This window comes from Copadichromis virginalis, linkage group LG11 (genome assembly GCF_057382275.1).
Source record: "Copadichromis virginalis isolate Kocher_CV1m ecotype Utaka linkage group LG11, C_Virginalis_male_GT1.1, whole genome shotgun sequence".
Taxonomy (NCBI): domain Eukaryota; kingdom Metazoa; phylum Chordata; class Actinopteri; order Cichliformes; family Cichlidae; genus Copadichromis; species Copadichromis virginalis.
In genome coordinates this window covers 38552397-38578995 of record NC_140628.1, presented here as the reverse complement: position 1 = coordinate 38578995, position 26599 = coordinate 38552397, and the positions used below count along the sequence as shown (strand labels likewise).

The 26599-nt window shown below is 43.2% G+C and overlaps 3 protein-coding genes across 5 annotated transcripts in view; 1 reads left to right on the top strand and 2 right to left on the bottom strand.

Annotated features, from left to right (window-relative positions):
- The window catches only part of gramd1a (GRAM domain containing 1A), a 45840-nt gene extending 42808 nt beyond the window's left edge, over positions 1-3032 (bottom strand). The window contains exon 1 of one of the 2 annotated variants that reach the window (XM_085472390.1): positions 3013-3032. The gene's annotated coding sequence lies outside the window, so the exon portion shown is untranslated. The remainder of the gene's footprint in view (positions 1-3012) is intronic. The other variant, XM_085472385.1, reaches the window with a different exon arrangement.
- On the top strand, positions 2042-7259 carry LOC146699451 (sodium channel regulatory subunit beta-1). Its single transcript, XM_085472392.1, has 6 exons — positions 2042-2466; positions 4421-4587; positions 5618-5852; positions 6028-6178; positions 6287-6340; positions 6430-7259. The coding sequence occupies exons 1-5, from the start codon at positions 2424-2426 to the stop codon at positions 6330-6332; spliced, it is 642 nt and encodes a 213-aa protein (XP_085328518.1). The 5' UTR covers positions 2042-2423; the 3' UTR covers positions 6333-6340; positions 6430-7259.
- Positions 7260-13597: 6338 nt separating this feature from the next.
- dnajc28 (DnaJ (Hsp40) homolog, subfamily C, member 28) lies at positions 13598-17464 on the bottom strand. 2 transcript variants are annotated; one of them, XM_085472383.1, is made up of 2 exons: positions 17274-17464; positions 13598-16023 (listed from the first exon to the last, which is right to left on the bottom strand). In XM_085472383.1, the coding sequence occupies exon 2, from the start codon at positions 16008-16010 to the stop codon at positions 14859-14861; it is 1152 nt and encodes a 383-aa protein (XP_085328509.1). In that variant the 5' UTR covers positions 16011-16023; positions 17274-17464; the 3' UTR covers positions 13598-14858. The 2 variants fall into 2 exon arrangements, with proteins under 2 accessions (XP_085328509.1, XP_085328510.1); XM_085472384.1 differs by having other exon boundaries at positions 17344-17464.
- Positions 17465-26599: the final 9135 nt, after the last annotated feature.

Genomic DNA, 26599 nt, shown 5'->3' with positions numbered 1-26599 from the left:
TTAATTATTTTCTCCAAATATTTGTACGACCTCACAGAGGGACGTGTTCAGGCTCACCTCACGCATCACGAGCCATTCCCCTTTAAAAACAATCCAGCCCGCTACATTCATCACGCCACCTCACCGCCTGCATCCTCCACGTGAATGTCTTTGTCAGCACGCAAGTTGAGGCCTTCAGTCGATGTCTGCTTTGGCAGCCTTGACTTGAGTGGCCTTGTTTCTGTGGCAGGCATTGATCGACTGTCAGACTCTCCAATGGCAGAAATCAAGACAAACCGAATATTACATTTAGTGGCTGAACACGAGGGAAGTGCCGGGTTTGAAATCAGGTTTAAAGAGGCTGATGAGTGCAATTTACAGCGCTAAACAGGACAGGCAGGAAGTGTGAAAGATGTCAGAGTCAGTGTGGAATATTCAGATGGATTTAAAGCAGGAACAAGAGATGTGGTGTCTAAAAGAGGAGAGGAAACACGTTTTTAAAGGAGCTGGGACATGATGTTTCATAAAAACTAATCATTTTTAAATCACTTAATCCGCGGCTGTCAGATTTATTTCGGTTCATGGGTTATCTTCACGCCAAACTTTCCTTTCTTTGGTGCAGCCTTTTCTATTTCCTCCAATCTTCTCTCTGTCCTTGTTTTCATTCATTCCTTTCCTTCATTCCTTCCTCTGGCCTAGCTTCCTTTGTTGTTTCTTCCTTCCTTTTCTGCTGAATTCCTCCTTTCTTCTTGTGCATCTTTCCTTATTTTGTTATTCTTTCTTCTTCCCTCGTTTGTCGCTCGTCTTGCTTTAATTTTTATTTTTTCATTGCTTCCTTCTCCCCCCTCTTTTTAAAAATCTTTTTTGTTCTTCTCCCTTTTGATATTTTCTTCATTTTTAACATTTCCCCAGTTTCCTTATTTAGTTCTCACTCGTCTTTCTTCTTCACTTCCCCCTTTGTTGTTTATTTCTTTTCTTTTTCTGTTCCTCCATCTTTCTTTTTTTCAACACTCCCAGTTTTCTCTGTCCCTTTGCTGTTCTTTGTTTCCTTTTTGATCTTTTCTCACTTTTTCTTTATTTCCTATTTGCCTGCTGTCTTATGAGTACACCTGTGTATTTTATTCATGCGTTTAATACATCTTTAACCTTGTAACGAGTCAGATCAGTAAAACCATTATATACTGTCGAGTTTACCCCGACCCCCATTAAATATTTCACTTCTTAAATGTGAAACTTTTACTTTTGTCTTCTTTTAACATACATTGTCTCACTGAGTTTATTTTAAATGTGCAACACTTCTGATGACTAAGCTTTGATAGAAACTGCAGTTCTTTTCTTAAAGTTGCCACAAACGTGTTGTTGTTGTTTTTGTATCTCTGCTGAGGCGTCCTTATGGATTTCTGTGAGTACAGCTGGAAAACACATCTAAGTTCTGGTAAAACCTGCAATCAAACTAGCAAAGTCTGTCTATGATTCAGAGATAGCATCATTTTAATGTTGATGGCACATGAGAACAGCAACAAGCATTGGTCCCCTGGATGATTTTGATATTTTCCTGGAGAAAATTTGAAAACTGCACTTTGAGTGAATACCGAGGGTCATATTGTGGGAGATGCTCAGTTAAAGTTTTGGTGCAGTGGTTCCTTTTGGCTCAAAGAGCCTTCCCTATGTGGTCATGTTTAACATTTGTAAATGTTTATGTCTGTAAAAATATTGAACCATGAAGGAAAATGTTGAACTTTTTACTGAAGTTATTGTATGAATGAAAGCAGCTGATTGTGAGCTACCCTTTAATCTCTGAGCTGCTTTTGTTTCCACTTTGTTTGTTTAACAAATCCTATGGTGGTTGTTTTGCATGTCAGCCCTGCAGCTCCTTTCAGGAAAGAACGAACATGAAACACAGAACAGTAAACTGTGTGTATCGTAGTACACACTGAGAAAGAATATACGTCTGTTTGGCCACAACAAATTTCACTGTATCTGAAGTTATATGTAAAGTTTTCCTCTTTTGCAGGCTTGTGATTTGTCAGTGTTTGAATCAGAGGACACTTGGCTGTAGTGTTGCTGTGGCGGTCACGTTGTGGTTGTGGTTCAGGTCTCATCTTCTCAGGTTTCGTGCTGGCTCTCAGCGTTCATAATGCCCAACTCTCCTGGATTCACACGCTCTAAATTTAGCTGCCTTAAAGTCAGACAGGACAGCACGGGAGACTTAAAACTCCTGAAACACAGAGACTCAACTTTTTGATATAAATGAAGCATTTCCTGTGCTCTGAAGCTCTCTTTTTGCCTCAGTGAAATTAAAGATTGTTGAGCTGTTGGACCAATGGGAAAATCAAAGTCTGGATTCACGTGGAAAATGAAATTCATTGGGAATCAAGAGGCAGACATGTAATCTCAGACAACACCGATATTTCTCTGCAGGCTTGACCGAGGCTCCCGCAGAGATGAGACTCTACTTTTCTTTGTTAGTTGTCTTCAGTCTTTTTGGTAAGTCCAAAAAAATCCTTCCTGTTCTTCAACTTTAACTTTTAACTCTGAGAAACGATCAATGCTGGTGGCTGAAGTTTTGCTCTAATACATGGAATCCCTTTACTTTGACCGTAAAGCTCTCTTATTCTGGGAAGTTGAAAATGACTATAAACCCAATAAAACTAAAAAAGTTAACGAATTTAGTTTGTTGGACAAATATCATCAGATTCAGTGGTCTGACAGTCACGGCGGCCTTTTCGATACAATGTTGCATAACTGTCTTCATAACTGTCTGTGACTGGTTACATTTATTCTTTAGTTTCTTCTTTTTTTGTTTATTGTATTTTACAAATAAACAAATCCTGTTTTATTTCTTATTTTTTGCATTGCATTGTATTTCATTTCTACTGTGTCTTTATTTACAAAAGATGATATAAGAATATCTGCATCTATCTGTAGCCCGCTGTCCTTCTTTTCAGCCTTTGTCTCATTTTTCTCCAACTGCAGTCACTGTGTTTTTCTTGGTGTTGACATGTCGAGTTTAATTAGAAATAAAATACTCACTTATTGCTGTTTCCAGTAGCCGTCACACCTGCACACCTGTGTTTTCCGTCTGTGTGTTGTTGAAGTTGGGGCGGGGACGACAGAAACAGACTGGACGCTTCCTCAAAGAGACGCTGTTCCTGTTCGATCCATCATTTGCATCCGGAAGGACTGAAAGATGCCTCTGTTTTGTTTTTCTGTATACAAGCAATGATCTGTTCAATGACATTTGCACACATTTCCAGATTCGATGATAAGAAGAGAAGAAACACGGACAGATGTGTTTTTTAGAGTGACAACGTGCAGCATGAAAGTTTCCTGGAGCTGAATCAGTCTGATGACTCGTGTATGTGAGGGCTTTACTCACATACAGTTAATGTTACATGCAAAACATGTCTAACCTCCAGAGTTTTCAGCTTTTACGACTGTCTGTCTGATGATTACAGTGTTTGTTTTTTGCCTAAATGAACACTGACTGGACACATCATTAGGTACATTTTGTTAGTACTTTTGGCTTCAGAACTGCAGTAACTCTTTATGGCACTGATTCAACAAGGTAATGAAAACATTCCTCAGAGATTTGGGGCCAAATTAAAATGACAGCATAACACATTTGCTGTAGGTTGGTTATTAGACCAGGAAACATTTTTCCAGTCTTCTGTTGTGCAGTTTTGGGGAGATTGTGTGAACTGTAGCTTCAGCTTCCTGTTCTTAGCTGACAGGATGAACACCCGGTGTGGACTTCTGCTGCTCTTCTGCAAACCTTGGTTCCAACAAGTGGTTATTTGAGTTTCTGTTGTTTGGAGTTGCTCTGGTCTATGACATCAACTAAGTATTCCAGCAGAGAATGGCTCCTCCTGCGGCTCCTGGATGTTTCCTGTTTCTCTGTAAATACGAGAGATTAATCCAGTTTTTTGGTCTTCATTCTGATGCTGAGATTGAACTTCAGCAGGTCGCCTCAAACATGTCTTCATACATGGTAAATGCATTTAGTTCCTGCCACATGATTGGACGATTAGATGTTTGTGTTAGCGAGCAGTTCAGTAGGTCTACCTAACAGAGTGCATGCAGGTGTTTTATTCATACGTGTGTGACTGTAATCTTCATGTGCAGGCGATTAAAACTATTTTGGTCTGTTATGACATGATTTATGTCGCTTTTTCTTCTTATTGCAGCCTGTGTGCTAAATTATGTGATATGTGTGTGTAACTGGAAAGACATGAGCTCTTTTATTTTGGGTATTTTTGCCTTTAGTTTTATTCTTTGTCTCTCTACTTCTTGTTTAAGTAAAGTTTTGCTTGCTTGACAATTGTGACTGCCGACAGATTCACAAAGTTCTGATTTATTTCTGCTCTTGTATTTTCTCTCTGTCTGCTTCTATTTTATATTTCTTCTCCTACTTCTTCTTCCCCTCGTCCTCTCTCTGCAGTGTCTCAGTGCCATGCCGGCTGTTCTGAGGTGGATTCTCTGACTGAGGCTGTGGCGGGAGAAGGATTCCTGCTGGGCTGCATCTCCTGTAAGAGACGAGAGGAGGTCCCTGCACGAGCCACCGTAGACTGGCATTTCAAGCCTCTGGGAGAGGAGGAGTTCAGGCATGTAAGTTCAGCAAAGTTCTCTAGTGACTCAGGTAGTGGAGCATCAAACAAAAACGTCACTGGATTTTTTTTCTTTTTATCGTTGATGTTTTTTCTTGTTTCTTGACACAAACATAAAAAAGAGCAACACTGTTCTGGACCACTTTCTACAGAATAACAGCATCACTCACATCCAGCACAGTGTGGATGGAGTTTGCACCGGAGAACCTGCACCACTCTGTGTGGGCAAATAACTCCACAGACACAAACACCACGGCATAAATTACACAGTAAACTGCTGCCACCATGGATACGTGTTGGAAAATGGATGGAGGGATAGATGGATGAGGGATGGATGGATGGGTGGATATATGAGGGATGGAGGGAGGGAAGATGAACTGTTTTATTTGTCAGTGTCTACCTTTGTTCATCTTAGATCAGCGGTCCCCAACTTTTTTTGCACCACGGACCGGCCTTTAAGGTGTCGCAGATGAACACCACAAAATAAAACGATTAGCGGTGCCAAAACAAGAAGATTTATTCATAACACACAGGAAAAGACCCAGAGAAACCGAGTTAATGATAAAAACGATAAAAAACCATGAAAAACATAAATTTCACACCTGAGCCTCGACTCTCACGGCCCGGTACTAAACGACTCACGGCCCGGTACCAGTCCATTGGCTGGGGGTCGGGAACCGCTGCCTTAGATGACTGATCACTGATTGGTGGAGCGTGTGAGGGTCCATACATGTAAGCTCACATGTATCCCTTCAAACTTTTTTATTATGACGTGTACCCCTGACACATCTCTGATGAGTTTTTGGTCTCAGTCATTTGTTTAAAGTCCTACTGAATACATGGTGATATTTATTTGGTACAATATGTTTCCTATTAGAGCTCAAAAGGACAATAAAGCAGGGGATGTTATAGAGCAGGCCTACCTTGTCACCGATCAGCTTATGTATGTCTATTTCTTTGTTCTATTCAGATATAAGTGAGGGAACAAGTATAACTAAATTCCCAGTTTTTTAATTCTTTCCCTATCTCAGATTTTCCACTATGACCATCCTGTAGCTGACATCCTCCATGAAGACTTCAGCCACCGCCTGGTATGGCGCGGGACGCTAAATGATGACATTCAGATGGGAACCGTGTATGTTAATAACGTCACCTTCAATGACACTGGGACGTATCGCTGCACCTTCCACCGTACCCTCTTCCTGCCGCTGTCTCCTGAGCTTGTCACTGTGGAGAAGGAGGTGGAGCTTAGTGTGGTGACTGTAGGTAAGGAGGATGGATTTAAATCCTTCAGTTATACAAAATATTGTTGTTCCAAGCAGTGTTACAAAAGATCTTCTTCTCTATGCATGCTGGGCGGATAGAAGAGAAGCTAATATGGGAGAAATATGCCCCTGTTAGTCTTCTCTCTGAAGCTTCATTGTCAGTTCCTGTTTCCCAGCCAATCGAGAGCTGGCTGATGTGATCTCGGAGATAATGATGTACGTGCTGGTCACGTTCCTGCAGCTGTGGCTCATTGCGGTTCTGATCTACTGTTACAAGAAAATCTGGGATGAGCACGAAGCACGTCAAGCTAAAAAGGCTCAGGCTGGGTAAGTCATGTCTGTTGTCCAGGTGATCTGTTCACAGGAAACAGGTCATTTTGGTTGTGTTGGTTTTATATCTAAAAAGATTGTTTTGTCTCCTTTGTGCACTTGTAGACAGGGAGAATCTAAAGATAACTGTGACGGGGTGCAGCTAGACTAACATCAGCGGTGAGTTGCTGTATAAATTCTCTGTACACGGAAGAATGTCTTTCACTTTGATTTTTGTGATTGTATGTTTCATTTTTTATATCCATCAGATTGGATTGGAGCTCAGGCAGAAGATCAGAGCATTTTTTTCTTTGAGATGGACCTGCTCATTTACACCTTCGTGTGGCTTTGCATGATTACAATTCAAAATAATCCTTATTTATCTCATGCTGGACCTCGAGGAAGCCTCTCAGATTGTCCTCTATGTTAAACAAGCTGTTTATTTCCCTTTTAAGGCATTTTTCTTCTGATTGGCTGCCCCTCATATGCAACAGATTTGAAAATGTGGGTGGAGCCTTTGTACCTGAGATGACCTTATTAGGGATATCCCCTCTCTCTTGTGTCATACAAACCCAAGAGTAGTTAAAGCTGAGTGTGGGCAGTCTGATGCCTGTGCTGTAATTTGTAATGCAAACATCTTCCACTGTAACATCGCATAAATGACAGGGGGGGAAAGGAAAACCTCCACTTTGATTTAAGGCTTAAAGGCCTTAAAGGTGTGAGTAACACCTTTAAATTACTAATGTTTATTATCTCATAAGTCATATTTACAAAGCATCTATTAATCCCTCATCCTGCATTACTTTAAAAACACTAAGCCTTCAATGAAGAGTTTGCGGTCAGCAATCTCCGAACAATGAAAGTGTTCGATTAAATTACTGCTTATTTGCCACAGGTGAGCTGTACTCAAGTTACCTACTATACTTATTAGAGACTTACAAGTTAGCAGTGACTCGAGAATATTCCTTCTCCATCAATAATTCCAGATAAATGTGGTCTGTTCTCCCTGTGTGCATTCGTACACCCCGGCCTAGCAGGAGCTGGAGCAATACACAAGAAAAGCCAAAAAAAAAGAAAAAGCCCACACTCCCTGCTCCAGTAGGACAACACGGCCTCGGTTTTACAATGACTAGCGGTTTTATTAAACTCAAAAGGTAGCGAGCGTCAGGGTGGGCATTAAACAGAACTGACTTAATGAGAAAACCCAAAAGAAAATACAGGCCTCCCACCGGTCTCCCTAACAGGAGAAACATTTCTCAAAGAAAACGGCTTCCCGCCCCTACAGCTACCAGGTCAACAATAGAGATCTTTTTACACTATCTACAATATCTGCAGCCTAGCTCTTCTTATCTAAGAAAACTCAATCACACCACACACGGGGCTAAACACACAGCTTGTTGGAAACAGGAAGTAGGCGGAGCCGCCAGTCCGGACAGGTCCAAATTTATAGCCGGCCTCATTCAGTCTTCTACCAATGGTCAGGCTCCACCTGCAAACTTACACAAGCACAGAACAAACAACGCCACCCTCAGGTGCGGTGAGCAGCAACAACACAAAATCATGACCTGGATCATAACACTCCCCCATCTAACATTTCTCCCACTCAAGAAATGCTTGACCCATTTGACGTGGATAAAGTGATGGACAGAATCTGACAACCTCAGTTTTCAATCCTGGCCAAAAATAATAGCAGGAAACTCTATCATAAGATCTCCTAATTCCTAAATGATCGTGGTCAAGGCCTAACAAGCAATACAGCATCATCAGTATAACACGGGTTGGATTCCAAGTGCTCGCCGCCTTGCAGCACAGAGGCAGGCAGACAAGGTAGAATCAGACTGCTGAGCTCTACTGAATTAATCTTTGTCTACTGCTAGACACAAGTTGTTTGGTATCCCAGTAAACACCACAGATTCATTCTTATTCCCAGGCAAAGGCTTGACAAGAGTTTTAGGCTTTTAAAGAATGTATGGGAAATGTCCACTGCATCACCAAGGTCTGTGCATGAGCAACCACACATGCTAAACTGCAGAGACACCGCCCCAGATGGTGCATGACCGAAAACATCTGCAGCAGGGTTTTCAGCAGCTTCAGGGGTGGCAGGAAACATCTTTCCCCCAGCGAATTCATTTCCAAGAATAAGATCAACACCCGCGACTGGTAGCTGATCTTTCACCCCCACCTGCTCTGTGCCTGATACTAAGGGGGAAAGTAGGGTTACTGTGTGAAGCGGCATGTGCATCATAATTCCCCCACCAACAAATCTGCACCATAGTATGACTGGTTGGAAAAAGGCATAATAACACAACGTGCCACAGATACAAGTATCCCTTAAAATTGTGAGGGAACCTTGCCCCCCTCCCTCCCAGTCAGTGAAAGAAATCCTTTAGAGATAAAAGGCTTGAAAACCTCATCCAACTCTACTGCTGGCTTAATGCGGGGACTGTGGTGATCGACGGTGGACGGACACTCTCGGCTCTATAGATGAAGCAATTTTATTCGACAACAGCTCCTTTTCTTTTAGCACTGGGCACACAGCTGTGAGAGTTCGTGACAGTAGAAACATTTAGTTCAATTCTGGTTTAATTCAGAATAAAGCTGATCGGCTGATGTGATGCTCCGTGACTGAGCTCAAAGCGTCCCTCACTCTGTTTTTAAAGCATCAAGATGGACGAAGTCAAGATTAAAATAAAACTGCATTCACACTGGAAGCCTTTCACTCATCACTTTGAAGATGATGGCTGTACACATATCCCAGGTTGCCTAGGTAACCCTCTAATATATCTACTGTCAGGTCACATGTCAAGTAGTGTCTGGTGCTCTCATTGGTCACTCGCCCTCCTTAAAGCGTGTCTTTGTTCTGTAGTCCTCCCCTTGCTCAGATGGCCCCGCCCCTCCCTGAGCCTGGTTCTGCTGGAGGTTTCTTCCTGTTAAAAGAGTTTTTTCTTCCCACTGTCACCAAAGTGCTGCTCATAGGGGGTCATTTGATTGTTGGGCTTTTCCCTGGATTATTGGTCTTTATCGTACAGTATAAAGTGCCTTGGGGCGACTGTTGTTGTGATTTGGCGCTGTATAAATAAATTTAACTGAAAACAAGTCTCATTCTACTTTCACACACACTCTGATGAATGATTTGGGATAAACTCAAGGTTCAGTGTCTTGCCTAAGGATGAGTGAAGGCTAGAGGAGCTGACGATCAGCTAGCCAAATGTATTTGATGTTTTCTGGTCACCACGTCGCTGCCAGTGTGGTGTAGGCCCGAGTCTTGTGTCACATGCTAAGCTGGCACAAGCTAAGGTGAATCAGTCTTGTAACTGATTCAGTCATAATTTCACAGTCTTGGAGGAGTAAACAGGAAGCATTGGAAAGGAGACTGTTGGTTATTGGCCCATTAGTTGTTTTAAAGTGCAGGTTCTCAAAGTGAGGCCCGCTGACTCAGAGCTGAACATCCTGTAACGGCTCACAGTAGGGAGTAGGAGAGAACACACTTTACCTCCATTCATCTGCAATTCAAGTCAGAATGTATGAAACATTAGAACAAAATGAGACGAGAGCATTTTTTCCTTATTTCAACCATTTATGGGTATAGTTTTGTACATAATATTAATTTTTCTATTATCACTAATTATTGTTAATTTTCCCACCAAGAGCCTTGTGGGGAACTTTATTTCAGCCTATTCACAGTTCTGATGATTGGAAGCAAATAATTGAATTTTAAGAGGATATTTACAAAATTACACTGCAGAACAGCATTCTGGGTAATGCTAGCTAGTCAGCTAACACTGTGCAGCGTGAAGAACAGTGAGGAGGTGGAGGCTGGAGGGAAGAGAGCAGAGACCAGCAAAAGCAAAACGACGACGATGTTAACTCTGGTTTAAAAGCACACACAGTGACGTCTAATTAGACAAAGGTTGTACAATCATATTTTTGTTAATATTTGTCCACTGTTTTTGCTACACTGTTTCTAAACACACACACACATGTGTGTATTTATATCCTTGTATCGTCTCATTGATAATGCTTTCCCTAGCTGCTTACCCTAACCATCAAAAATGAATGCCTAACCCTGACCCTAAACCTGACCATAACCTAATTGTAATCCTGACACTAAAACCACATTTTGAGTCTAAAAATGCCTTCAAACTCGAGGGGACTGGCGTTTTGGTCCCCGCGATGGCTGTTTGTCCCCACAGTATAGTAAACTATCCATCTTTGGTCCCCATGAAGACGTTAAACCCTGTCCACACACACACACAGTGGTGAGAGGACATTTGGAGGTGACTGTGCTGTAACTCAATCTAGTCTGAGCTGTGCTGCAGACGATCCAAACTGCCTCTGGTCTGAAAGCAGCTTTGTTCTTCCTGCTCGCAGCCCGGCGCCGTCCCTGCAGCGACACACGCTCCCTCTGCAACACAACCCGGCCGAGCACATACACATCTGACAAGCTGCTGTCTGGATGCTCAGAGGAGCATGGATGGCGATCGTATGAGCAGCACTGAAATGTTCATATCTGACATGCAGTCAGACTCATGATACATAATGAAAGTAGTGACATTGTACTGGGTAACGCTGCCTAAACAAGGCCTGATGTAAAGATAATAATCTTCCTGCAAAGCTGCTGCTTGGACCAGCACAGGGGAGTGAAATTAGGACACCCCTGCTGCCTTTGACCTTGCCCTGTGACCTCCTGGTTTCATTAAACGTGTTGACATGTTGAGCATGTTTATGGGTGAGGACTGAGCATTAATACTCAGGGTTCAGCGACTAGCTGCTTCTTTCCTCGCTGGAGACGCACGGGTTGATGTGAGTCCTTCTCAGGTAAGTTTTTCTCTCTAATGCATGAAGATTCAGTCAGGATGTGTGTGCACAATGAAATCTCTAAACATCAGTAACGATAAGACAAACTCGATCATCATCCCCGAGAATGTGAGAACCCTGATATTGATTTGAAAAATGTGAGCTGCCTCTCAGATTACACCTGATTACACCTCCCACTTGCCTCCCTTGTAGTTTATTTTAAATCTCAGGTGAACGGGCTGAAAACTGGAACTAGACCTCTCAGGTTAAGATGATCAGTTTTTTTTATCACAAATTTTCTTCTGATGATTAAATATGTAAATGAGCCATTAAGTATTTAAATCTTTTCACAACACATTTCTTCATACTGCATAAAGTCACATTGAAATGAGTGTTTTCATTGGGCTGCTGCACAAGGGAACAAGAACTAAGCTGAGGGGCTGAAAGATTGGAGAGTCGTGCAGAAAACATTGGGACAAGTTTTACTTTCATGGAAGAGCTGAAGTTTGTTTTTAGGTGAACAGCTGTTTGTAAATGTGATGACAGAAATATTTAATCACTTTATTTAAGTAATAGTCATAATCGTAGTTGAAGAATAGAACAAAAGTTATGAAAGTACTCATGGAGGATCCTAAACATGATATTAGTGATTACTGTATATATCAGTTCAGTCACTTATATAATACCTGACACCGTTTCCCCTAATAATACATCATCATATAATAATAGATTTATGTTTTAAAATCTGCCAAATAATAAGCAAGTAAAGCTGAATGGCTCCTCGTATGCGAGGCCCCACTGGGACGACAACCCACAGAGACGTTCTGCAGAGGCTGTGTCTCTGCGGTGTCCCTCTGGAAGAGCTGGAGAAGGTGGCGGGGAGCGGAAGGCCTGAGCGTCTCTGCATGACCCCGACCAGAGAAGCAACAGAAAATAGATGGATGGAGTGCAAGTAATATACAGTCTCTGCAAAACATGGAAATACTTATATAAAGTAAAAGTATATTAAAATGTACTTTTACTTGAATAAATCTACTGTTCAAAATCTGAAAAATCAAGTGAAAATTTTACAAAATTAAAAGCTTTTTAGAAATATATTGATTGGTTGTAAAGACTTGAAAACTGAAAAATCTGCACAGCGTGCGGAGCACTGCAGCCCTCGCTGTGGGAATCACGACTCCTCTGAACGACTCACTCAGAATTTTTAAACATGAGTTTTTAAAATCACTCCACAAATGAAAAATTATTATTCATTTGTCGTGTACCAGAGGCATATATCGCATTTCTAAATAACTGCATTTCTCTATAAATTTATCTTTTTTCCTAGTTGCAGTTTGCTGAGTGCCCAGCAGAGGTCAGCCATGTCCCACATCAACAGTACCGAGCTGCAGTCTCTCCTTCTCTCCGTCCTGCAGCACTGCCTCAACAGCACGAGCTTTCTGTCTCCTGCAGGGCCTGCTGAGAACTTCACTACCCAGCAGGCTGTGCAGCACGTGGCTGCAGGCAGGGCCCACACTGAGTCTCAGGGAATCATGTACATCCTGCTGCTGGTGGGCATGTTCAGCTTCTTCACGTTCGGTATCATGCTCAGCTACATCCGCTCAAAGAAGCTGGAGAGCTCTCACGACCCGTACCACCAGTACATCGCCCACGACTGGAACGCGGCCACGGCGCCGTCCAGGGCCGTCGCTCAGGCTCTGCGCAGGGTGGCCACGGGTGATGGAGCGGGCAGCAAGGAGCCCGTCATCATCTGCAATCCTGCGACGCAGGAGCAGCTGACGGACTAAACGAAGACAATCAATGACTCAAATAATTTAAATTGCAACACTCTCCACATTTAATTTAATCACATTAACCAAAAGTTACAGTGTCGGGTTTGCATTTCAGTGATTTCACAGAAATAACTCCAACAGTTACTCACACTTTGCACTCTGATTCTGATTTCTTTTAAACTTTTATCTGACAGGAAACACCTGCAGCTCTGAGCTGGGCTCTGATTGGCTGAGCACTAAACAAACAAATGAAAGTCTGGATCAATCTATCAGCTCTGTAGTTTAATGCAACAAACAAGGACATGGTGGCGGTGTAGGGCTGCCACGATTAGTCGACTAGTCACGATTACGTCGACTATTAAAATCGTCGACGACTGATTTAATAGTCGACGTGTCGTTTGAAGCTTTGTAAGATCCCAAAAGCAGGAATAAGTAGCAGGATTTAAGAGTGTAATAACGGACTGAAACAGAAGATGGCAGCACTGCATGTACAAGGATGCCAGCTGCCGTTAAACTCCGACGAAGAAGAAGCTGTGTCCCAGAATTCATAGCGCAGCCCAGCTTAGTTTCCAACAATGGCGGCAGCTAGTTAGTTTTAATATTACTCTTATTATTCTTTCTGGGTCACAAAATAAACGTTTAACATATTTTCATGGAGAATGTAGCTGTGTAAACCTCAAATATCTGCTCAGTTTATCAGGACACCGCATATTTTCAAAAGCGCTCCGACGTTTTCGGAGACGTCTGTTACCCACTAGCTCGATAGCTAGCCGGGGGCTAGGCTAACTAGAGCCGTGAGAACACCGGACTCCCGGCAGATCGTTTTCAAACCCACCGCCATCTTTCGCTACTCAGGTTAAATATATATGAGTCACTTAGATAACTTAACAATGTTATTGTTTGGCTTTTTTTAGTATTTTATTTGTTCCTGAGTAAATCTGTTTGGCTGAGATTAAAGTTATAGTTTTTACACAGCTGAATAAACGTCAAGCAGACAGCTGATTATCAGAAGTGTGAGATGCTCGAGAATTTACTCCAGTGTCCTGTTATATTTTAGATAGCAAGGAGTTTATTAAACTTCACCGAAACAATCTGCAAATGTCATTAAAATTTAATAAACTATCATCTTGTCTTTATTTTTAGTTAGCACAGACCTTAAACACTTAAAGCTGTAAGCTAATGATAGTTATATAAGAGCAGATGCTGCTGGTGCAATAAGCTGTACGTTTTACGTCCAATGGATGATGATCTGATTAGTCGACTAATCGCAAAAATAATCAGTGACTAGTCGACTATCAAAATAATCGTTTGTGGCAGCCCTATTGTGGTACACAATCCAACCACTTACACTTTGTTACGGATACCCCGACTTCTGGACATCTACAGAAACCAAGGACCACAATCCACAGTGATGAGCCTTTATTAAAGTTTGAAACCACAAGTTTCCCTACATCACCTTACATACCACCTATCTTTTAGCTATTAGCTATACCAGGTGTCCACCACCTTTGGACTGGAAGATGCTTTCACCTCCTTACCATGAGGAGGGAAAAGCATCAAGTCGAGAACGGACCGTTTAATCTTTTTGTTACTGAGCTGGAGGAAGCTGGGCACTTAACTCATTCACTGCCATTGACGTCTATAGCCGTCAATGGCAGTGAATGAGTCAATGGGTTTAACTCATTCACTGCCAATGGCTGGCAGTGAATGAGTTAAAGTACTCATGGTGAACTTTTTAATTCAGAAACAGTTTAAAATCCTTCAAACCAAAGTATCTGATTGGTCAGTGAATGAGGGTTTTTATGTTCTGTTTTTCCCAGTATAACCAGTATAACCACGACCTGATGTGACGTTCTACCTGAAGATGCTTTGTACTTCAGGCCTCTGAACAGAAATCTATGGGAAACCATCCAACAGCAAAGCTGATGTTAGAAACATAACTTCCAGGGAAAATTAAAGATTTTAAATGCTTTTTTGGGGCAGAGTCAGCTGATTTGACACATGCAGTGTTTATGTCCTGGTGACCACTGAAATTACTGTAAGAATTGAATAACTCAGATGTAGCTTCAGTGCCTTCAGGCAGACCTTTGGTGCTGGTTAAATTAAAAAACATAATTGTTGTTGTTTTTTTATCGGAGCAAATTCTGCATCCACGACACGAGTCCGTGTTTTCTGTTCTTCGTCATCGCTGCGGCGTTGGCTCGTTTCTTCTCCTCCTTCCTCCTCTCGCGCTCCCTCTCTCTCTCCGTTTGCTGCTGCAGTCGGCGTTGGCGAGCTCCTTTCACGGCACACTCGATCTCTCGGGACAAACTGAAGTGAACCATCTGCATGCTGAGCATCGGCACGATCAGGTTATAATTGTCTACCAGCTTGTTCAGTTTGACTAGCTCCTCCTCCACTGACGCACACAGCTCCTCCCACTCCCGGCTTTCTCTGGGAGTCACGGGGTCACTGAGCCGGGCCTGCCCGTCCAGCAGCCTGTTTCGGATCTGAGCGGTGGCCTCTCTGATGTCGCGCTGCGTGACAACCCAAGGGGGCTGGTAACCGTTGTCTACGAGGATGCGGTTCAGGTTGTGGGTCATGGGGTCGGCGTAGGGATTGTGCTCAAACTTGTTGAGGGGTTTTCCGGCGCCGCTCAGGTTCCTGAAGTCTCCGCGGGCCATCGACTCCTGAATCAGATCCTCCACGAGCCGCTCCACTGCCTGGGTGATCTTGATTTTGTGGCTACGCTGGCGCATGTCTCGTTCCACCAGCGCCCCCTCGCCCGCCGCCGCCCTCTCGTGCTCCTGCTGTCGGTAGTTTAAAACCTGCTCGGATGCCCGGTCGACACGAATCTGACGGTACTGACGCTCACGCTGGCTGGGCGTGCCTGTGCCCACGCCCTCGTAGCTGAGGTAGTGTCTGTGCTGGAGTGCTGCACCTCTGGACTTATCCTCATCTTCAGCTTCAGCTTCCTTCTCTCCGCTCAGCTGCTTGACTTTGCTCTGATGCGCCAGCACGGCACGGTACGCCTCCTCGACCCGAGCAAACAGCACCGCGTCTGCAGTTGGCACCCCTGAGTCAGGGTGGTAGAGCTTGGCGAGACGCAGGTAGGCCTCTTTCACCTGCACAGGACTGCTGCTGCCCTCGTCAGGCAGCTGCAGAAGCCGGTAGCTCTCCCGCAGGCTGCGGCTGATTCGAGGACCAGAGCTCAGCGATCGGACCGACTGAGACCAGATGAGCAGAAGGCGTCCATGATAGCAGTCGCCGCAGGAAACCAGGAGGCGGAGAGTGAAACTCATCTCCAGCACACTCCTGCTGACACAGAAGGTTCAGTTACACGTTGAGCATGTTGTGGCTGTGTACTGTCACCAGGGTTCAGAGTGAAGAATAATGAGGGCTACTGCTGTTAAGAATAATAAGTCATAATAATTTAGATTTGTAAAGCACCTTTCAAGAAACTCAGAGACACTTTACAAAAGAACTCTAGAAGCTGAAAGTGTTGTTGAAAAAGTGAGTTTTAAATAATTACCTAAAAATGCCAATCGATTCAAATCAGTAAGAACTATTTAATTAATAATGATATAATTCAATTAGTTCAATTCAATTAAAAAACTCATTTATTTCTGCATATATTTGGATTTGGGTTACATGGCTGACGCTATGTTTCAGTGATTTGGTGCTTGTTCACCTGGATCACCTCCTTGTCTGGAGCAGATCTACAGGTTATGGTGATGCACGTGAGAAACAAATGAACCACCTTTGCAACACTGACAACCGAGCTAAACGCTGACGTTACCTGGATGAGCCACAATCCTGCTTCATATTTCAGACTTCTGGTGAGGCAATGAGTTACTCAGTTATAGATGCGTTTTTACCCAAACACAAGCCTGCCACAAACGTCGAGAGTCTACATGGAGTTTGTTTCAAAGCCGCACTTCACTAATGTTTGTGAACAAGATCTTTACTGTGTCTGAAAACAGCTGTAACAGGAAATAACATCACAGCTTCACCTGAAAGAAGGGCTCGATGTTGCGTTTATTGCATTGGTTGTATGAGTTTATTTTATTAAGATTGTCTATTTAAATCTGGCAGAGAAATAATATAAAGGCCACATATGCAGAAATGATACAGTGAAACTGACGGATGTTGGATGATACCACCCTAAACGAGGCCATTCATATAACTCTAACATACTTTATACAATATACATGCATAAATACAAAGAGTGCTGTAAAACTTCCTAACTCTGCATATATTCATAATTAAACAAAGACAGCATGCACTGGTCTTAGCACTTCCACTGCAGCCTCTGAATCCTTATAACAGTGTTGGAGGTGTTAACCAGAACGGGAGGTCCTCACAAGTGAGCACAAAATGCAAATTAGCCGTTATTTAATAGTTTAGAGCAGCTCGAAGTCTTCTGTCAGCCAACAGCTGAGATCAGTGTGCGGAGGAGAGGCTACCAGCCAGAATGACTGCTAGCTGCTGTTTTACAACTAACATCGAGTTAATGGAGACTGATTTAAAACATTTAGACCCCAAAACTGAACGTAAAACCAGACCTGTTTATTCACCAGAACACGTTATAACACTGCATGACCCACGGCCTCGCACAGAGAGAAGACAGGTTACCTGTTTGTTGTTAGCAGTGGATCTTCTTCTGCTTCCTCAAAGGTTACGACGTCTCTGTATTCACCTGCGATAGCGCCCTCTGTCGACCCAGAGACGACCAGCAGCGCCTTCGTGTTATTGTACAGTAAGTGGCTGCAGTTCAGCCAGCGGCCAGCAGGGGGACACTTCTCTATGAAAGGCTGTGGAACTAAACGACCTGCTCTGCTTTAAGAAAAAAAAAAAAACACTTACACACTATAATGTGTCAGAATTAAAATGCATTTATTTTTAATTACAGTGAAGCATTCTATCAAAAACATGATGAAATTTATCAAACGAATAAAGTTAACCCAATAAACTGAGTTCATTGGGTTTGGATAGTCCCCTTATGTTTCCTGTTCTTAGTTGTTAAACATTATGTGCTACATTTCTGCTTCTCGTTGCTGCTCCAGCAAACCACAGGTCTTCCTGTCCAATGACAAACAATTAGTAAATAAAGACACACACTGCATATGATTTACAATATCTTTAATGAGTTACAACCAGAAAGAAGAAATATACGTCTGGTTAGTTTGTGAATGCATATCTGAGAATGTGATGTGGAGCTTTTTACTGAAAGTTAATGAAAAAGCCTATTATTTAAATTCTGTTTCTGCAGCTGCTGTTTTGGGGAGTGAAAATGTTGATTAAAAGGAGACATCAGATTTGAGGATCAGCCCCAAATAACAGTGCCAAAAGAGGCCAAGGGGCACCGCTATAGGCACTTTTTTTTTTACAAACCTTAAAATAAACCCCAGAAAGATCAGAGAGAGCGAGAGAGAGAGCTAGATGGAACTAGTTTCTCACACTGAGAAAAAATACGTTGCATTAAACCACAGACAAGCTCCTGCTCACGCAGCAAGAATGATTTACCAGGTGGACAAATTTGAGATGAGTCCTCAAAGGTAAGCAAGGATTAAGTCACTTTTTAACTAATGTAATTGAGAATAGTTTATAATTATAAGTTATATAAAGAGCTGCTGGTTTTTAGGTTCATGTTAAGTCAGAGCATGAGTGTTCTTGTGTTCTTGCATTGCTGATGTTATTGGGATATAATTATAAATGAAAGATCGACCGATGAGGCTTTTTTATCCACTGTAACTTTGTGTAGCTTCGCTCACTCCTCACCTTCTCTGTTGTTGTTTTTCATGTGGAGAGCATGTTTTAATTAATAATTAGAGCAGAGTACATTACAAATACAAATATTTTTGGTTTCTTGCTGCTTGGTTACCACACGGTCAGAGGTCAGGTTGTTTTAGTGACAGTCCATTTGAGAGGAAGCAGCCCTCATCTTTCATTTAGTTGAAGCTTTGTGCCGATGAACAGAAGCAGACTTTCTGGGGCCTGCTTTTCAGACTAGGATACAAAATGGAAGAAAACTATATTAAGGTCAGACGTGCTTATGCCATGGCTAATGCATGCATTCTAGACTGAGAAAAAGTTTTCACAAATATTTTACATAAATTATGGGGAGCATATGAATTCTGATAGATTTCAGCAGGTACTGTGACACTGATGCTCTGGTTTGTCATTAAGGACGTTATAAGAAGGATGAGACTTGATCTCAAGTTCATCAGAATCAGAATCAGAAGACTTTATTTATCCCCAAGGGGCAATTAACAAACAACCGTGCAGCATACGTTGAAGATAAGGACATAGGAGTGAAATAATAAATACACAGAATATACAGTTTTAAAATGAAAGTGACTAAAGGTGAATAAATAATTGTGACTAAAAATGAATAAAGTGTCAGTAGAATAAGAAGACTGTAGTTTATGTTTCTGTTGTGGGAAATGTTCTTATCAGCTGGAGTTAAAAAGCAGAGTGGCTTTGGGGACAAAGGTGGCGCTCCTCCTCCTCTCAGTCCTGCAGGAAATGCAGCAGAGGCGTCGCCCAGAGGGGAGCCATTGAAATGCAGGGTGAAGAATGTGAGAGGGGTCGTTGAGGATTTTGGCTGCCTGTCTTTGGGCCTGTTGGCTGAAAACCTGCCAGAGTTCTGACAGGCAGGCCGATGAGATGAGCCGCGTGGAAGTAATAAAGGAGGATCCAAACGCAGGCACTTGTAAAGGTGTGAGGGTGGTTTATTAAACACAAAATAAAAATGGACAAGTGGCAAACGGAGGAAGGACTAAACTATACTGGGAACAAACTGACTACTGAACACGAACCTGAACGAGAGCGAGCAGAGGCAGACGACGGTTGACAGCATGGAAAAAACCACATGCGTAAGACATGATGGATACACAGACAGACCAGCAACCACAATGACAGAAGATGCGACTTAAATACACACAGAGAAACAAAGGGAGATTACACACAGGTGGGAGTAATTAACGAGACGAGACATGGGAGGTAAAACTGAACACACATGAGACGCAGACCTTCACAATAAAACAGGAAACAAGAAAACACTACACAAAGACGCAGACTCGACACTGAGAGACAGACAGAATATAACACATGGAACCTGAACTAAACTAAACGTGAGACACAACCGAAGAACAAATCCTTTAACATGAATAAACAGAAACATAGAATTCAAATAATTAACCAACAATTCACAAAGGTAACAAAACAATCATTCAAGAATAAACCAAAACATAATGAACTCAAAATGCTGGGTCGAACCGACCCAGAACCGTGACAGATGATTTTAGAGCACAGTGATGCCGTGTGCTGCAGTCTGTTCCTGTACAGCAGGTGATGGAGAAGGTCATGATGCTTTCCAGGAAGGCATAGTAGAAAGTCATCATGATGGCTGTGCTGACTCCAAAGGAGTTTAGTTTCCTAAGGAGGTGTAGCCGTTGGTGGCACCTCCTGAGAATCTCCTCTGTGTTGGCAGAGAATTTCAGACTTCTCTATTCCAGATACATACTCATCCAGTTTCTGTTTCACAAGTGTCCAGTCAGATACTAATGACTGCTGAAAAGGCAATTTATTCTTTCTCCAGGCAGCAGTACCAAACCTGTGCTCCATGTACCATAGCTACAGCAGCCATGCAGGTAAATAGAAACATTTCATTCATTATGGGCAAGAGTGTGTTTTCAGTCAGTGTGAGGGACCACGCAGCCAAGGCATAGAGGACACAGGAAAAAAATGTCTTCAAAAAGGGTTTTCTTTATTTTACCCTCAAAAAGGTTCAAAAGACAAAATTCAAAAAACATAATTAGCAGGCCCAGAAAAGAGGTCAACTAAATATAACTCTACAAAAAGTCATTTCCAGAAACTTAGACAAACAAAGTGGAAACAACTTAACCCACAAACTGGCCTAATTACAAATATATAAGAGGGTAGCTTTTATAGTGGTTTGGCCAACCCATTTACCCACAATAGGGGGAAAACAAAAACACACTAATATTAACTAAGCACAGAATAACATAAGTAAACCTAAAACACCCCTGTTCCTGATAAGCACATGGTTGTTCCTGCTAAGCAGGCATTTTGTTCTCACAGGCTGTGTCCCAATTCAGGGTCTTGAAGTACGCATTTCAAGTGCGATTACGTCACCGCCACGTGACGACGGCTGTCCCAATTCGAAGTGTGCTTCAAATGCATACTCCAAATGCGCCGTCGATTTCCCCAAATATCAAGCGTGGTCCGGTGCACGCTTCGTGGTCCCATATATCCCACAATTCATAGCGCGGCAGTGGGTGTGGATAATTTTGCTGCAAAATACGGCAGAAGGGAGCGGCCGAAGAGTGAACTGTCAAAAGTACTGAACATCATGTCACTTATTTATGTGCGAATGTTTAATAACGAAGAACATTAAAACATTACTGTTCCCACATGTCGGCAAAGTTGTGTGACATCACTAATGTCACATTAGTGATGTTTGTACTTTCAGCGTTAACATGGTTTTAAAGCCTCTACTTCTAAATATATATATAGTCGACCTTAATCTTACAGAGAATGTGATGATTTTGTGGATAATTAAAGTCAGTCATATATCCACAAACACAACAAGCTGAAAGTCAGTGATGCTGCTCGGTTTGCAGTCCTGAACATCACGGCACCAGCAGGATCCACTGCACTGTTAATGTTAGCTATGTTATATTGCTGCCTCTGTTCGGTGGTGTCGAGCCAAACGCACTTTAACGTGTGTTTGAACGAGCTGACGGTTCACTCGTTAAGCTGAAAGAAAGATGCTTTAATCACAGCAGTCACACATGTGTCCACTGCACCATCTGGGACTCTTCTTGTTTACACTCGTAATGACACAAACACTAAATCCTGCTTCTCTGTGCTGTTGTGTAGCAGTGTGTACACCTGAGACTGTCACCTGTCTGTCTGTCCTGCACTCTCTCTCTGTTTCTTTCTCTCTGATTGTGGAATAAAAGTATAAACATGTGTTTATAAGTTACACTTGTGTTTGAATCCTGCAGCTTATCACACATTTGATTTCCATGTGTGACGACTGCAAGTGTCCAGAGTGAGGACAGACTGAGGGACCCACTGCTGCACATCATCTGTGAGGCTTTGCAGCCCTGATGATCCACCAGGACAAACTCAGCAGTGTGTGAGGAAGAGGAGGAGGAAGAGCCAGCAGCAGCTGACAGATGGAGAGAATAGACAGACTGTTCCCTGTTTGTGAAGGACTGCTAGGAAAGTTTAACATAACTGTCTGTGCTGAATCAGTCTTATTAGGTAATGTTCAAATAATGTGATCATCCCAGTGTTTCCAGTGTGGGAGAAAGTACTCAGGGCCTTCAAGTTACACACTATGAAAGGTGGTACATACCGTGCAGGGGCACACTGAACAAGTTTAATGTTCAGACACCTAAAGTCTGTATCAGCAGCAGGATGGAACTAAAATAAATGTTGGTTTCAGTTCTATGAAGCTTTGAGTATTTTGGATCAGCAGCTGCTGTGTTTGTTGCATCATATTGCTGTAATTGTTTATATGCTTTATATATTCTGAGCTAAGTTGATCTATAGTGTTACATCATATTCTATAAGGATGTTATGTGTTTGTAGACTTTCTGCCCAGTTTGACCCATTTAGCAGAAGTCAGCTTGTTTAAGGCTCTGATATCTATTCTGTATGACTTAAAGCAGTTATGACATGGTCTGATTTTCTCACCCAATAAAGGAATATTTCATATATCAGTCTACTCTTCATTCTATCAGACACACTTATCACAGCTCCTACATTTTCCTTTTTACACATATATGTAAGCATTGAGCCAAATGTAGTAATGCCAACAAATTAAAAGAACAAGATTTGTCTCTTATGCATAATACATCTTTATATACACTGTCAAAGATACTTGTCTTTGAGTGAAGATTTAAGGTGATAGGAAATATAAGTAACTGCAACTTGAATCTTTGAGCCAGAGTTCAAGCTCACTGCTGTAATATAATAAAAAAAAAAACAAACACCCAGCACGCCCCTGCGGGCGGTTTATCCTTCAAGCTCGGGTCCTCTACCAGAGGCCTGGGAGCTTGAGGGTCCTGCGCAGTATCTTAGCTGTTCCCAGGACTGCGCTCTTCTGGACAGAGATCTCCGATGTTGTTCCCGGGATCTGCTGGAGCCACTCGCCTAGCTTGGGAGTCACCGCACCTAGTGCTCCGATTACCACGGGGACCACCGTTACCTTCACCCTCCACATCCTCTCGAGCTCTTCTCTGAGCCCTTGGTATTTCTCCAGCTTCTCGTGTTCCTTCTTCCTGATGTTGCTGTCATTCGGAACCGCTACATCGATCACTACGGCCGTCTTCTTCTGTTTGTCTACCACCACTATGTCCGGTTGGTTAGCCACCACCATTTTGTCCGTCTGTATCTGGAAGTCCCACAGGATCTTAGCTCGGTCATTCTCCACCACCCTTGGGGGCATCTCCCATTTTGACCTCGGGACTTCCAGGTTATACTCGGCACAGACGTTCCTGTACACTATGCCGGCCACTTGGTTATGGCGTTCCATGTATGCCTTGCCTGCTAGCATCTTGCACCCTGCTGTTATGTGCTGGATTGTCTCTGGGGCATCTTTTCACAGCCTGCACCTGGGGTCTTGCCTGGTGTGATAGACCCCAGCCTCTATGGATCTTGTACTCAGAGCTTGTTCTTGTGCTGCCATGATTAGTGCCTCTGTGCTGTCTTTCAGTCCAGCTTTGTCCAGCACTGGTAGGATTTCTGGATATCAGCCACCTCCTCTATCTGCCGGTGGTACATACCGTGCAGGGGCCTGTCCTTCCATGATGGTTCCTCGTCTCCCTCCTCTTTCTTGGGTTTCTGCTGCCTGAGGTATTCACTGAGCACTCGGTCAGTTGGGGCCATCTTCCCAATGTATTCTTGGATGTTCGTTGTCTCATCCTGGACTGTGGTGCTGACACTCACCAGTCCCCGGCCCCCTTCCTTCCGCTTAGCGTACAGCCTCAGGGTGCTGGACTTGGGGTGAAACCCTCCATGCATGGTAAGGAGCTTTCTTGTCTTTATGTCAGTGGCTTCTATCTCCTCCTTTGGCCAGCCTATTACCCCAGCAGGGTACCTGATCACGGGCAGGGCGTACGTGTTGATGGCCCGGATCTTGTTCTTACCATTCAGCTGACTCCTCAGGACTTGCCTGACCCTCTGCAGGTACTTGGTGGTTGCAGCTTTTCTAGCGGCCTCTTCATGGTTCCCATTCGCCTGCGGGATCCCCAAGTACTTGTAACTGTCCTCTATGTCTGCAATGTTGCCTTCTGGTAGTTCAATCCCCTCAGTTCTGACTACCTTCCCTCTCTTTGTTACCATCCGACTACACTTCTCCAGTCCGAACGACATTCCAATGTCATTGCTGTATAGCCTGGTGGTGTGGATCAGTGAATCGATGTCTCGTTCACTCTTGGCATACAGCTTGATGTCATCCATGTACAGGAGGTGGCTGACAACTGCTCCGTTCCGTAGTCGGTATCCGTAGCCAGTCTTGTTAATGATCTCACTGAGGGGGTTCAGGCCTATGCAGAACAGCAGTGGGGACAGAGCATCTCCTTGGTAGATCCCGCACTTGATGGTGACTTGTGCTATGGGCTTGGAGTTGGCCTCTAGTGTTGTACGCCACATCCCCATTGAGTTCCTGATGAAGGCTCTTAGGGTCCCATTGATCTTGTACAATTCTAGGCATTCCAGTATCCAGCTGTGGGGCATTGAGTCATAGGCCTTCTTGTAATCAATCCATGCAGTGCACAGGTTGGTCAGTCTGGTCTTGCAGTCTCGGCTGACTGTTCTGTCTACCAGTAGCTGGTGTTTTGCGCCTCTGGTATTCTTGCCAATTCCTTTCTGTGTCCCGCTCATGTATTGACCCATGTGCCTGTTCATCTTAGCCGATATGATGCCTGACAGGAGCTTCCATGTAGTACTGAGGCAGGTTATTGGTCGGTAGTTTGAGGGGACCAGTCCCTTCTTGGGGTCCTTGGGGATCAGGACCGTCCGGCCTTCAGTTAGCCATTCCGGGTGTCTCTCTTTAACTAGCAGCTGGTTCATTTGTGCTGCCAGACGCTCGTGGAGTGCAGTCAGCTTCTTCAGCCAGTAGGCGTGAACCATGTCGGGCCCTGGTGCTGTCCAACTCTTCATACTGGAGACCCTTTTCTCTCTCTCTCTTATTGTTCCCTTGCCACTGAGAGTACACCTTTGCTGGTTCTGTGGAGAACAGCTGGTTTATTCTCCTGCCTTCTATCTCTCTGGTGTACCTCCTCAAGCGGCTGGCCAAGGCTGTGAGTCTTTGCTTGGCAGTTTCCAAGGCCTCAGGTATGGACAGCTGTGTATATGTCCACAGCTGCTATACATATGTATATATACATATACATATATACATATACATATATATATATATATATATATATATATATATACACACACACACACACACACACATCTGACAATACTATAATATTGTCCATATTATATTTACATTACACAGTGAGATGATTTTAGTCTCATGAACAGCATTAACTAATTGTTATTTACTAACTAATCTTAAATGACTGTTCAGCACAGAAATGAAGCCCAACAACCATGCTTTACAGTCCTGTGGTTTCAGCCTCAGATACTCAACTAATCAAAGTGATGTCATGACCAACAAAACATTTTTCTCCTTCATTTCTGTCAAACAATGCTGTATGTAACGTGTCTTGCAGTTAGTATCATGGTTGCTAGGCAACCTGAACAGCGCAACGAAGGCTAGACCGTCCCATTTCACAAGCCTCTCACTTCAGCACTTCTCGTACTTATAGTACGCACCGTACGTAGTGCGCGTACTTCAAGCGTGCAGACCCTGAATTGGGACACAGCCACAGTCCTCACTTGCACCTTTTGCCCAGACAGGAAACAGCCACCGCCCAAAACAGGAAACTCAAAGAAAGAGAAACATAATTAATATAACAGAAAACATTTTTAGAAAAACCACACAATGCTATTATGTGCATCATAATATCAGTGTTAGGTTTAAATAAAATGATTATTGAATTATATTACTGAAGAAAACTGCAAACCAAACTAATAAAGTGAACAAATGGACTGATTTGTATATTTGTACATTTTATATATTTTTGTCTGTTAATACTGTTCATATGTATATACTGCTGCAGAACTGTGACCTCGGGACTTCCAGGTCATACTCAGCGCAGATGTTTCTGTACACTATGCCGGCCACTTGGTTATGGCGTTCCATGTATGCCCTGCCTGCTAGCATCTTGCACCCTGCTGTTATGTCCTGGATTGTCTCTGGGGCATCTTCACACAGCTGGTCTTGTCTGCTGTGATAGACCCCAGCCTCTGTGGACTTTCTGCTGAGGACTTGATCCTGTGCTGTGATGATTGGTGCCTCTGTGCTGTCCTTCAGTCAAGCTTTGTCTGCCATTGAAAGGATTTTTTGATATTAGCCACTTTTTCTGTCCTTCCTTCACTCTCGTTACCATCCGACTACACTTCTCCAGTAAGAATGACATCATGATCTTGTCGCTATAGATCCTAAAGGTGTGGATAGTGAGTCTTAATGATCTCACTGACGGGGTTCAGGTTTATGCAGAACAGCAGTGGGGATAGAGCTCCTTTGTAAATCCTGCACTTGATGCTGACTTGTGTAATTATCTTGAAGTCGGCCTCTAGTGTTGTTCGTCACATACCCACTGAATCCTCGATGAGGGCTCTTAGTGTGTGTGATCTTGTATAGTTCCAGATATTCTAGGATCCATGTGTGGGCATTGACTCTTAAGGTGTTTGTTTAGTCAATCCAGGCAGTCCACAGGTTGGTCAGTCTGGTCTT

Bases quoted from the DNA above. Each gene is read 5' to 3' on its own strand.
- LOC146699451 (XM_085472392.1), top strand. From the start codon at position 2,424: ATGAGACTCTACTTTTCTTTGTTAGTTGTCTTCAGTCTTTTTG. The intron at 4,588-5,617 runs GTAAGTTCAGCA...TCCCTATCTCAG, and splicing joins GAGAGGAGGAGTTCAGGCAT to ATTTTCCACTATGACCATCC. The intron at 5,853-6,027 runs GTAAGGAGGATG...CCTGTTTCCCAG, and splicing joins GCTTAGTGTGGTGACTGTAG to CCAATCGAGAGCTGGCTGAT.
- dnajc28 (XM_085472383.1), bottom strand. From the start codon at position 16,010: ATGAGTTTCACTCTCCGCCTCCTGGTTTCCTGCGGCGACTGCTATCAT.